Source organism: Colias eurytheme, chromosome 2 (assembly GCF_061535395.1).
Source record: "Colias eurytheme isolate Ceu_HAF_F1 chromosome 2, ilColEury1 Martin Lab GWU primary, whole genome shotgun sequence".
In the NCBI taxonomy this organism is placed as follows: domain Eukaryota; kingdom Metazoa; phylum Arthropoda; class Insecta; order Lepidoptera; family Pieridae; genus Colias; species Colias eurytheme.
Window position 1 is genome coordinate 8610593 of NC_142981.1, and position 13386 is coordinate 8623978.

General features: G+C 37.4%; 1 protein-coding gene across 3 annotated transcripts in view; it reads right to left on the minus strand.

Annotated features, from left to right (window-relative positions):
* Window positions 1-3159: 3159 nt before the first annotated feature.
* Window positions 3160-13386, minus strand: part of usp (retinoid X receptor ultraspiracle) — a 37663-nt gene continuing 27436 nt past the window's right edge. For all 3 annotated transcript variants that reach the window (XM_090115010.1, XM_090114994.1, XM_090115002.1), the window contains 6 exons: window positions 10310-10448; window positions 9604-9746; window positions 8936-9011; window positions 8085-8234; window positions 7752-7801; window positions 3160-3532 (listed from right to left, as the gene is read on the minus strand). In XM_090115010.1, coding sequence (XP_089971136.1) covers window positions 3311-3532; window positions 7752-7801; window positions 8085-8234; window positions 8936-9011; window positions 9604-9746; window positions 10310-10448 — 780 coding nt within the window. In that variant the 3' untranslated portion in view covers window positions 3160-3310. The remainder of the gene's footprint in view (window positions 3533-7751; window positions 7802-8084; window positions 8235-8935; window positions 9012-9603; window positions 9747-10309; window positions 10449-13386) is intronic.

Here is a 13386-nt window from a genome sequence, read left to right on the forward strand (position 1 = left end):
TGTTTATCAAACTTAAACTCAAACATTTATTTATTCAATTAGACTTCTTATAAAAGCACTATTTTAACATTTAACACCGATTCGAAAAGCAGTATCTATGGTGAAGAGCCGGCAAGAAACTCCATAATAATTGCTCTTTTAAACGCATTAAACTACATAATATGTGCAAAAGAACTGTCCTGTGGTTCTTACGCGACAACCCTCCATGGGTTTTAATCTTCCATATATTCCTTAACGCTGTAATAGGCTCTCTGAACTAATACATTTTTAAGCTATTGCATTGCTTCTATTGCGGGCCTTGAGCGCGGCGACCGAATGTAAAAATTCCGTAACGAAAAAACCTAACACCCCCCACTCCAACCGGCACAGCGATGCGATGCTATGCAATAGTTTTACCGCAGCAGTCCTCGAGTGTCACACGTTTTTTTTTATATAAGTTTTAAATTTAGCACTACTAAACTCTTTAATACAATGAGGAATTCTGTTGTAAAAGCGTATATCTTGAGTCATAAATGAATTTTTAACGTTAGCTAAGCGGTAAAATGGCATTTCAATTTTATTTCTGTTCCTTGTGCCATAACAGTGTCTATCTCCTACTCTTGTGTGTATATATATCTTATCGGATAGTTTCTATATCTTTCAACCCTGACCCACAGTAGAATTCCATAGGATATAATGCTATGAAAGTAGCCGAAATAAACCAATCTAGCCGTATTTTAACTGCATATGCTGCTGAACTGAGCTTACTTGCAGCGGTATTGACATGGGCTCCCCACTGTCGTTTCTACATCCAACACTTTACTTTCGTCCAATGTTAACGCAATAAATATAGTAGATTCTGTAGGGTGTATATGTAACGCTTCGAGAAAAGGCACTACCGTGCCCCCAGATACCTTCGTATTCAAGGTAATGTCTCTGTTCAACTTTTTTACGTTAGGAAGTAAAAATCCAATAAATTATTACCATTTAATAATATATTATTCGTCAATATTTGGGTCATGCTTATCAAATTATAAATTATACTAGTCTGAAACGATCTTTTTATTGTAACACAGAATTTGCTTCTCTGTTCTGACAACACAACGTTGAAATATGTAGTCCCTCGAGTATTGTTATATAGAGTATACAATATATTTTGTACTGTTCTGTTATTTCAAAAAAGGAGGCATGCAGGACAATAAAAGACAACATTTTGATGATTTATTTATTCACCATTAATCTTAAAGCTATGTCTATACAAAAAATATAACTTAAATTTAGTCAGATATTTAGTGAACGTCAATATAAATCATCTCACAACCGCTGCAACATATCCATTTTCAAACCGTCCATAGAAATAAACCAATCTTTAACATCAACAGTTTATTCATACAATATAACAAAATATATTGAATAATTTTATAGATAGATACTATTTTTAGAACGACATTAAAACATTAAACATTTCTATCTAATAATACAGAATTTTAAAATTGAAGTCACTAATTGAGCTGTCTTCCAGAAATTCAAAAAGCGCAACTATTTATACATTTAAAAGTAAATAACAGTATCGTATCGATAACGTTCTTTTCGGTTCGTAATACTGGCTATTTTAGTAGCTGTCCTCGAAATTCGTACTTGTTCTTCGCGAGTAGAAATAAACTGGCCTTAGACGATACATACAGTAATAGGCCCTTCAGTATGTGAAGTATAAAAATTATATGCAATAAATATTTACAAATCATTTATTTTATGTTACTAACGATTAGTTTGCTACGCATATTGATATGCAATTTAATGCATTTTAAAGCACCAAAAATACACGCGCCTACCGAACAAAGACAATGTGATGTAGAAATGTAACTCGGTCGATAAATATTTTACGGCACTTCAACAAGTACTTCATTACACGTTTTGGTAAACAATAAACAACTACTTATGTTAACATCTATATGCAGAATATAACTATTAATGCGATGATTACATTATAAACTTATGTTACAAAAGAGGCGGCCCCATTTACACTATCTAACGCGTCTCGATCTGACGGGTTTTATTTCTCACTGTACTTCGAATTGAGATTCGACTTATGATATTTATATTTGGACACTAAAGTATAAATTTCAACTAAAACAACCAAAAGGTAAGCCGATTTCTTCGATTAAAACAAGACTGGATAAAATTCTTTAAAAATTTCATGATATTCATAAATCCGGGGCTTTACACTACGGAATGACAATACTTACAACTGCGTGTATAAGATTTATTAATTATAAATGACACCTAATTCCTTACAATAGTAATTCTCCTATGATTCTTAGATAGTAAATTTGTATAAGTAGTAAATAAGAAAGTTCTAACTTGAACTAAATGCATAGACGATAAACTGTATCAGAAAAATAAATACAAGAAATTTACGTCATAGACAAACTCTAGCTTTGGTTGCCACATATATTGTGACACAAATTAAAATTAACTTAAAAATATTATTACATTTAATCCCAATAATTAACACGATGCTAATATATTTATATAGTTGGAGCGCGGGTTCAAAAGTTTTAGACCAAAACGAAGTGTGAAAATAATTCCACTCTAAATATTATAGTTATACATTTAGTATGAATTAAACAAAAATAGTTTGTACACTGCATGTAAAGCGGCCCCGCCGCATACTTATTTTAGTTATTATAATTAATATGGATAGGTCTTTAAAATTACATAATGAAACATAAACTTCAACTGGTTACTTAATGTTACAGAATAACTGCTATATAACTTAACACTGTCTCGAACATTCTAAACAACAAATCCTATAATCCAAACCTCGAATCGATCGAATAGGTTAATATCCTAACAAGACAGATTACAACTCGTAAGCCGCGAGTACGTTACATATACGTAACTGAAATTCTACTGTCATAAAACATAGCTAGTTAGAAGAACGAATTGTGTGCTTTTAAACTAATCTTTAGAGGACACAGTTGCAAACACTAAGCTCAATATTAGTTTTACAAATGAGTAAAACGCAATAACAATAAGAAGGTTCGAACTAAGTTCGAACTCAGAGTATGTATGTACCGCGACTTACTGCTGCTGTCCGCAAAACTCGAAAGTTCCAGAATGTTCTCGAATGTTCTAGAAGTTTTGGCGCCAATGAGTGAGATGATGAAGTTTCGAAGTCGAAAAAGTCCTCGAAGGTTCGCCGCGGTCGGTGCACGTGCAGCGCGAGGTTGCCAAAGCGCCCGTAAGTTCTCAAGGATTCTAGAAGCTTCGAGCCGCGCGAGGTTGCCGAGCCGAGCGTTCTGGAACGTTCTAGAATGTTCCAATGCGGTTACATCATCGAGTTGGCATCGATGGGCGGCGCGTGGTTGCGCAGCGCCTCGCGGATGAAGCCGCCGATGTTGCCCTCGGCCACCAGGTGGAAGAAGAACAGGTGCTCGAAGCCCTTGAGCGAGATGGAGCGCAGCGCGGGCAGGCGCAGCAGCAGCGACGCGAACCGGCCCTCCTCCGCGCTGTGCGACCGCCGGCAGTACTCGTCCAGGCACGAGAACATCTAGTCATAGTAAATATTAAAAACATTAAATTAAATTAAATTAAAATTTATTTATTTTCTCATCACAAATGTACAATCAACACATACATTGTTAATAGAGGTCCGCGCCACGCCGGCGTGCCGCCGCCGAGCGACCCCGGCGCGCCGCCGCCGCCGCCGGGGCACAGAAAAATTGACGCCGAGTTCAAATTTTGCGCGCGAACCATGTGTCACGCACGCGTTGTTGTCTACAACACGGCAACGTCGCATCGATATAGTAGACAATGTCTACTATATCGTCGATGCCAGATGTTTTACTCCAAAAGCTAGCCAAAAAACACTCCAATAGATTTATTGATGAGGATGTCGACGTCACTTAAGAGTGTTGGAGATATTTGGCTACGGCTAACCCTTCAGATTTAGGAGATGTAGAGGGCAACATTCTTAAGTTCTGGGAACAAAAAAAAGTTGTTTTTCCTTGGCTTGCCGGATTAGCGCGATCGCTTCTATCTATCCCAGCTACAAGCACGCCAAGTGAAAGGGTTTTTTCTGTAGCTGGGCTAGTCTTAACTGCGAAGAGATCGCGTCTAAATCCTGCAAAAGTTAGCAAAATTATTTTTATCCATGATAATTATAAACATGATTTGTTACAAATCAGTAACATTCATTGCTATGCAGACGACAGTACGGGGGATGCTCTTTATCCCGGCCGTGCAAACACATCAAAGGAAAGCCTCAATGAGAGTCGAAGCAAACTTGTGTCTGAAGTCGAGTCTTCTCTCCAAGAAGTCTCGGATTGGGGCGAACTTAATCTTGTCGAGTTCAATCCCCTAAAGACACAGGTTTGCGCGTTCACCGCTAAAAAGACCCCATTTGTCGTAGAACCTCGGTTTAAGAGTACTCCCCTTAGTATATCGCCGAAAATCGGAATCCTCGGAGTTGAAATCTCGAGTGACGTTCAATGCCGCAGTCATTTGGAAGCGAAGGCTAAATTAGCCTCGAAAAAACTTGGTGTGCTCAGTAGATCGAGACAGTACTTCAAGCGGGCCCACCGACTTCAGCTGTACAAGGCTCAGGTGCGACCGTATATGGAATACTGTTCTCATCTCTGGGCCGGAGCCCCACAGTATCAACTCCTTCCTCTTGACCGCATCCAACGTCGAGCAGCTCGAATTGTCGATGACCGTAGGCTTTCCGATAGGCTCGATCCACTGTCAGTGCGAAGAGACGTTGCGTCTCTCTGTATACTGTACAGAATCTACTATGGGGAGTGCTCTGAGGAATTGTTCCACCTTTTACCAGCCGCACAGTTCCACCACCGGACCACACGCCGTAAAAACCAGTTCCATCCGCACCATCTGAATGGTTGGCGCTCCACCACTGTCCGCTTCACCCGCAACTTCCTTCCGCGTACGGTGAAACTGTGGAACGATTTGCCACCTGCGGTGATCCCGAAGAACTACGACATTGGGGCCTTCAAGAAAAGAGCTTATTTGTCCATAAAAGGCCGGCAAAGCACCTGTAACACTTCAAGTGTTACAGGTGTTTATGGGCGGTGGTGAAATAACTTTAAAAATAACTAGCCCACGCCGGCGACGCCGCGCCGCGCCGGGTGCCGCACCCGGCGCGCCGCCGCTGGGCTTTTGGACTGCGGCGCGGACCTCTAATTGTTAATCTATATATCATTGTTAATCTAACATGTCAGTTTGTTAGCTGTGATGTTTGCTAGTTTACATGTAAATTTCAATGTGATATGATAATTGATAAAAATATTTTACAGGTAAATTAGCTTGGAGAAATTTTTGCGTTTGTAGTAGTGTATGGTCAGCAAATAAAATAAAACAACATTTTATTTTTAGTTTTTATTTTATATATATATAAGGGATTTTAAATTAAACTATATGTGTTTCTCCTCTGAAAAAGATGAGACTTTATTTTAATATTTGCACATTTAACATACGTATAACTTTTACATTAACTAGACCGGGAGATATTGACACAAAATTTCGAGTCATTTGTAACAGGATGGCGGTTCTACAGGGGTCTTAGTACGCAATGACAAAAAGAAAAACGATGGTGTGAACGCTGGTACCGGCGGCTTAGTCACGTAGGCGTTAGTCGAACTCGTCGGAAAAATAGCGAAGTCAAACAATTTGTAACACAAAAATTTTAGAATTTACCGATAGCCCATAAAAAGAAGTAGGCGGTAGTGTCATGCCATACTTTTCCGGTGTGACTTACAGCCCGCCATACCGACGCGAATGTGTTGATTTAAAAAAAAACAATTCAACCATTTGTACCAGGCTAACTTTTGCACAGGTAACCATCGTCGTGCAGCCATTTACGAAAATCGCCATGCCATACTTTTCGGACGATTCCAAATGGTCGCCATACCGCCGAAAATCTGCAAATTTTTTTTTTCGCCGAACCATTTGTACCACCCTAAATTTTTTTTTCAACAACTCCTGAATGATTATAAATAGAAGTGTGATAATGCCATACCTGTGGGAGGTGGCGAATGTGTATAAGATTTTTTTTTATTGTAAGATTTTATTCGTATTTTGAACGATTAGTAACAGTATGGCACTAATTCTTCCTGTAAGTTTGAGGTTCAACGAATATAAATACAAAATTTCAAAGATCTAGGTGGTGGAAATCTTCACTTATATAAATTAATACTAAATTAATTTTTTAAGTATGGCAGCACTTTTTCCCCCTACTAGAAGTATGGTAAATATAATAATGGTCACATTTTATCAAATACTCTCCAAAAATCCAAATGCAATACTGGTACAAAAAGTTTGGCGAAAAAAAAAATTTTTGCAGATTTTCGGCGGTATGGCGACCATTTGGAATCGTCCGAAAAGTATGGCATGGCGATTTTCGTAAATAGCTGCACGACGATGGTTACCTGTGCAAAAGTTAGCCTGGTACAAATGGTTGAATTGTTTTTTTTTTAATCAACACATTCGCGTCGGTATGGCGGGCTGTAAGTCACACCGGAAAAGTATGGCATGACACTACCGCCTACTTCTTTTTTATGGGCTATCGGTAAATTCTAAAATTTTTATGTTACAAATCGTTTGACTTTCGCTATTTTTCCGACGAGTTCGACTAACGCCTACGCGACTAAGCCGCCGGTACCAGTGTTCACACCATCGTTTTGCACGCCTCATAAGCGAAGCGTTGAGGTGGGTACTACTGTCACTTCGCGCAAAACATCTGATTTTTCAAACTTAAAATGTCTTTATGTATCATACATTGCACTTGTAAGATAATACATACACACACATATTAAGAAAAAACACTATTTTTAACATTCATGATATTTTTGATGTCATTTTTGTTATTTAAACTAGTTAAAAAACAGTTTAAAAAAGTTCTGTCTTGGACGTCCGTGTGTCTGTATGTGCGGAGGATTTTCTTGTTAACACGATAGCGACCGAAATACTTTACTAATCGAGTCTTTTTTTTTCTCTTACGCTTGAGTATGCTCAGGAATAGAACCCTTTTATTTTTCAGGGTCTGATTCGATGTGGTTTAATTGTTATTAAATAAACAAAAATAATAATTAATAAATAATTATTAAAAAAAAATTATGAGGCGTGCACTTTTGGATTTTCCAAACTATTTCTTTTTGTCATTGCGTACTAAGACCCCTGTAGAACCGCCATCCTGTTACAAATGACTCGAAATTTTGTGTCAATATCTCCCGGTCTATACGTAATAATTATAATTTTTGAATGAAATGTGTGCTTTATGTTCACGGTACCAAACGACTGCACGTGGCACCTGCGGACAGCGTAAACTGGTTTATTCTGGTTTTGTGCGTGTTTCCACTTTCCACTATCAAGTGACGATTTATTTATTTGTTTTGTTTCGTAATTATTATGGTCAAATATTAATTATGAAACAAATTATTATGGACACGATATTTTATTGTTTCACGGTAGTCGCCTTGTCGTTTGCTCAAGGACGTGAAATTGAATGATATATTTTTTTTTATAAAGTCAAAACCATTTTCTTTCAAATAAAAACTTGTTTTTATTGAAAACAAAAGTGTTGCTAGGAATAAGTATAAAATTAAATAGTAATGTTAGGATATCGAAACATTTTTGTATAGGCCAGAAGTCAGAACGATATAGTGGAAACGCGCTCTAAGATCTGAGTAATATACACACCACTACATATGCAAAAATTTCTCCAAGCTAATTTACCTGTAAGCGGATATTTTTATTACCTTTTCTCGTAGTACGTCGACTTCCTGGCGATTCTTCAAGCCCTTAACATCTGTAAGTAAAATAATCATCTCTTCATTATTCCCATTTATATTCAAACTAATTGTATAGATATACGATTCGATATTTTGTTTTCATTTACACGATTTTAACAATCCTTAAATAGCGAATCAAAAAAACTTTCTAACCATATTTTTGCTTTATCTCTGCTCTAGAAAGCTATAAAAGATCCCTAAAATTAACACTGTTGGAACAAATTTCGTGCAACATTTAGCTAATGCCCCTTCAAGTTAATGAAGTTCCCTATAAACACATTTTCCCCGCTCCCCGCTTACCCGGGTTAAGCAGCACGATGGCTTTCAACGCGACATACTCCGCCTGGTCCATGCGCAATGCGCGCATCTTCAGCGACAGCTCCGACAACACGCGGTCGAAGATCTGCCCCACGCCCGCTTGGAGCGCTGAATTACGGTGCAACGTCATACCTGTAATAATAATTATACATTTATTAGTAGAATTGTAACTCATTTTTTGAAGTGAAAATTTCTTTAGCGGCGTTGGGTATAAAATCTTAAACTCGCGTCAGGACACGTGACCTGATCGAAAAAGCGTAAGACGGATGGATATCAAACATGCTCAACGTTAATAATCAAGTTTTCACTTCTGCCAGCACTCCTGGAGTGCAACCCGTCTTTCATGATTCAGGACCAGTAGTTTCTGGGATAAAGAAACTATACTATGTACTATAATATAGTATATCTATACTAATATTATTAAGTTGAAGAGTTGGTTTGTTTGTCGGTTTGAACGCGTTTAGGAACTACTGGTCCGATTTGAAAAATTTATTCGGTGTTAGATAGCCCATTTATCGAGGAAGGCTATACGCTATATCTAAAGCTATAAGCTATATCATCTCATAAAACCGCATTGCACAGCAGGTAAATATATGCACAAAAGATCAAGACACGAGAATTACCGGGAAATAAAAGCACAATGCACAATATTTTAATACAACAAGCGGTTGTTCCACTTGCTGATAATGTTTCTGATAGCCGATACAATAATTTTGAATTGTCTATTTACTGACCCTTAAAACTCTATGATAATAATCGTAATATAAGACAAAGAAAGGTGGAGGGCTTTAGCGATTTATTGGGTTTAAATAAATCTAAAATAGAATAATTACCTGGCATGAGACACATGAGCTGCGGCGGTGAGACGGTTCGCGTGCCGTCCATATTTTCTCGGTCGTCTTCCAAGTACTGAAATAAATAATATCGCTTGTTAACCGTCACAATACAGGGAGGATTTTTGAGACGGGTCAGTAAGGGCAGGTTCCTTAACCGTTATAGCTACAGGAAAACGTTCCTAGGAGAACATCCATAACTTTTTAAGGTATTCTGAACTGCATTCAAAGATTTTGGTAAAAAAATTACAGTCAGCAAAAAATGCTAAAATACCGAAAAATGTTGCTTTCACTCCTATTTCACGTGGGAATCAAAATACTTTACATGACCATTCTAGGTTAGAGTACTAGAAATGACAGAAATTGCCATAACCTTTTCTAACCAATATACAAGCTAGTGAATGGAACCGCAACAACACACCAGAGACTGACACAATTTTTGCTTAAAAACCATTTTCCGTATATCTAAAAATGCTTTTATTTTTATAATATTACTAGCGGTCCGCCCGGGCTTCGCCCGTGGTACCCTATCTCTCAAGTTGGATCGAACTGCACATGGTGTGCGAATTTTATAATAATCGGTTAAGTGGTTTAGGAGTCCATTGAGGACAAACATTGTGACACGAGATTTATATATATTAAGATTTTATGATATTTATTCCACGCACCTCCATAGACCGCCAAGCGATCGCGAACAGCAGCAGCTCGTTCCAGGACGCCTTAATGAGGAGCACTTGGTCGTCCATCTCCAGCTGGCTGAAGTGGGGGATGTCACGAGCCCACACCACTAGCGCGGCTATTTGTTTGTTACCTGCAATTTGTTGGGTGCATTATTGTAGTTTATATTATTTAATCATCATTACATCATTACATATTATATGCAGTGGTGGCTCAGTGGTGGACCTCGGGCTTTAAATCGGTTGTGGGTTCGTGATCAGACGTGCTTGCAAGAAATAAATTGATATTTAAATTTATCTGCGCATGGTGTTTTTAGTGTTTTTAAAAACTTCGCAACACATCTTTAAATCATTGAATATACTCAGCACTCAATAATATGTACACTGAAAACAAGTTATACATTAAAGCGCCATCTAGTGACATTGATGTCCAGTATTGTTTATTGCTTTGTGTGCCAATAGATGGCGTTGCTCTCCAACTACGAATACCAATTAGAATTAAGTATATACTTAGTAGAATTAAGTATGTATATACCAATTAGAATGAAGTATAACATATCCGTATTTTTAATTATTTATTTAAACCTAGTAAAAAATGATTGATAATTTCTCCAACACTATTTCTACAGCGTCCCTACTCCATCAGAAGTACTTCTGAGTAACATCTGGAAAATTTTTATTTTAAGGTTTTGCTTACCTATTTGACAAAGGCTAGAGACAGGGGCACGGTACCGCGGCGGCACGTTAGTGTCGGGCCCTACGCGCAAAAACTGAAATTCCTCACTGGGATCCGCTACCAACGACTCCATTTCTAACAGCCGTTCGATAGACAATTCCTGAAATAGATATTAAAATACATATTACAGTAAAAATAAAATATTTTTTTTCTAGTATTTCCTTCTCACGTTTCACCATAATGGAAGAGTTGTGTTTGTCCTAATTGATATATATCACGATTATAGTTTATTGGTTTTATAAGAAATTTTATACTATCTATACGTTTCTATTTTTTTTAAATAATGAATAGGCAAACGTTTGGAAGACCTTAATGCAATGCTCGATGACCTCTACAGAGTTTCACAACAAGTGGGCCTTAGCCTGAACATGGACAAGACGAAAATCATGTGAAATGTCCATGTTGTGCCCACTCCGGTCTCTGTTGGAAACTCTATTCTCGAAGTTGTTGACGAATATGTCTACCTCGGACAAACCGTCCAATTAGGCAGGTCCAACTTCGAGAAAGAGGTCAATCGTCGAATCCGACTCGGATGGGCAGCGTTCGGGAAGTTACATAACATCTTTTCATCCAAAATCCCTCAGTGCCTGAAGACAAAAGTCTTCGAGCAATGTGTGTTGCCGGTGATGACATACGGTACAGAAACGTGGTCTCTAACCCTGGGCCTTGTGCACAAACTCATCGTCGATCAACGTGCTATGGAAAGGGCTATGCTCGGAGTTTCCCTACGAGATCGAATCAGAAATGAGGAGATCCGTAGGAGAACCGGTGTCACCGACATAGCTCGCCGAATTAGCACGCTGAAGTGGCAATGGGCTGGGTACATAGCCCGCAGAACAGATGGCCGTTGGGGCAGAAAGGTTCTCGAATGGAGGCCACGTACTGGAAGACGAAGCGTGGGACGACCACCCACAAGATGGACAGACGACCTGGTCCGAGTGGCAGGGTGCCGCTGGATGCAGGCCGCCGGTGACCGGGCGTGGTGGAAAACCCTGAGGGAGGCTTTTGTCCAGCAGTGGACGTCCCACGGCTGACACGAACGAAACGTTTGACCACAATGCATTCCCTAGAACGAGCCTATTCTATTTATCTATATCAAACTCGTTCTTTGTTGATATTGCCTATTTTAGACATATAATTATGTATACAGATATACTAAACATGTATTTAAATTTATCTAAATTTATCTATCGGCATTTAAGTAAGCCGTAAGGCATCACTTATTAGCAATGTTTAAATAAAACATGAAAAGCGTAGCTATTTCAGATGCTCTTACGAAATGATCAAAATAAAGATGTAAAGAATATTCCTCGATAGAAATATATTAAATAAAAGATCAAAATACAAATGTAAATTCATAGCCGCAGGTTTCCTTTTGATATATCATTGATATCTCATAGGTATTTCAACATTATAATATTATGTTATTATTTCCACGGATTTGAATATAAATGTACAAAACCTGTCTCATAGTAATGTGAATAATAATGAAAATAAATAGATATGATGTGATATGTTTTTGTGTGCAGGTCGCTGTATAAACTGAGCACTTATCAAAGGAAAATAATTATTTTATTCTATTTGTGACAATGTTTGTGTGATATATACGAGATTTCTCATTTTAGTTGAACTATGACTTCTGCTCATAAAAGCAACTTTTATGTGTTTACAAAAACACATTTATTTGTACGTGAAAGAACGATAGAATCAGGCATTTGTTCTTTATCTGACTTCCGTTCCTACTTATCGACCCTCTAAAAAATGCGAATTTTGTATAGTATAGGTAGGTATATATTTTTGGTAAACATTAATATTAAATGTAATTTTATAAATGTTCATGAAATATTATGCCAAACAGACTACTTATCGGATTATCCCGCATTCCCAACAAAAATAAAAAGGCTGTAATATATTTAAATTCTTTCGCAAGTAAAAAGAGGAAATCAAATTATATAACCTGTTATCTCTCAAAATATAACATCATATGATGACATGATGCGATACAAATGTCCTTGAGCAAATAAAGGGCCCCGGAAACTAGACTTGGTCATAACAAATTACACGCAGCAGACAGTATTTATATGTAATAGCCAAAAGTAGGGTGTCTATAGTACTTTCAGTCATAAAGTACACATCGACTGTGAATCTTATTTGGCTCTTATGGTGTTAAAAATAAGCATACTCAATTACTAATTTGTATTTGGTTGCTAAAAATGAATCCCCAAGGCATGACGCACATTTTCTGTCTCTTACAACACGCCTCACCCTAATGTAGCTAATACAGACACTGCATATTATTATTTATTATAATAAATTATTATACCTACTAGATGATATGTTACTCAATAATTTCAAATAGAACAGACTTCATTGAAATACGTTAGTCTCATCATATTCTAATGTTTGCACAACACATGCTTGTCCCACGACCCACATAAAATTTCAAGGAAAAAGATAAGTGAACCCTTTAACAACAGGAAAATGTAATAACAATTAAAAACATGGCGGAGTCCAGTCGAATATAAACTTGTTGAATTGTCTGCAAGACCACAGCCTTCACCGAGCGACCTTGATTCACGAAATCAACATAAAATTATTACGTTTATTTGTATGCGAATACCTTTCCCACTGGCTGTATTAAACATACCTAAAAATAGCCATTATATTAAATTCAACATTTGTAATAATTCAGGATCAATCTAGCATTCATGATTACCTAGAAACGGAGCAGATTTATGGCCCCTTGATTAACAAGTAATTCGTTCTCGTTTTATTACAATGTTTTATTAACTTGTTTATATTCAGTCACATGTTTAATCGTCAAATAATCTGCGGATCGATGACAATTAAGTATGTAATATAAGTCTTTTGGATAACAAACGAACCCGCATCCGAAAACTAAACCGAAATGAAGCTTTTATCAGCACTCCGATCGTTAAAGACTTTCTGAGAATATTATTGAATCCAGAGGGTTTATGAGACGTATAATACATTTTGGTTTACAAGTTTATAAAGCGTGAACCCAATGAAAGGCTCAT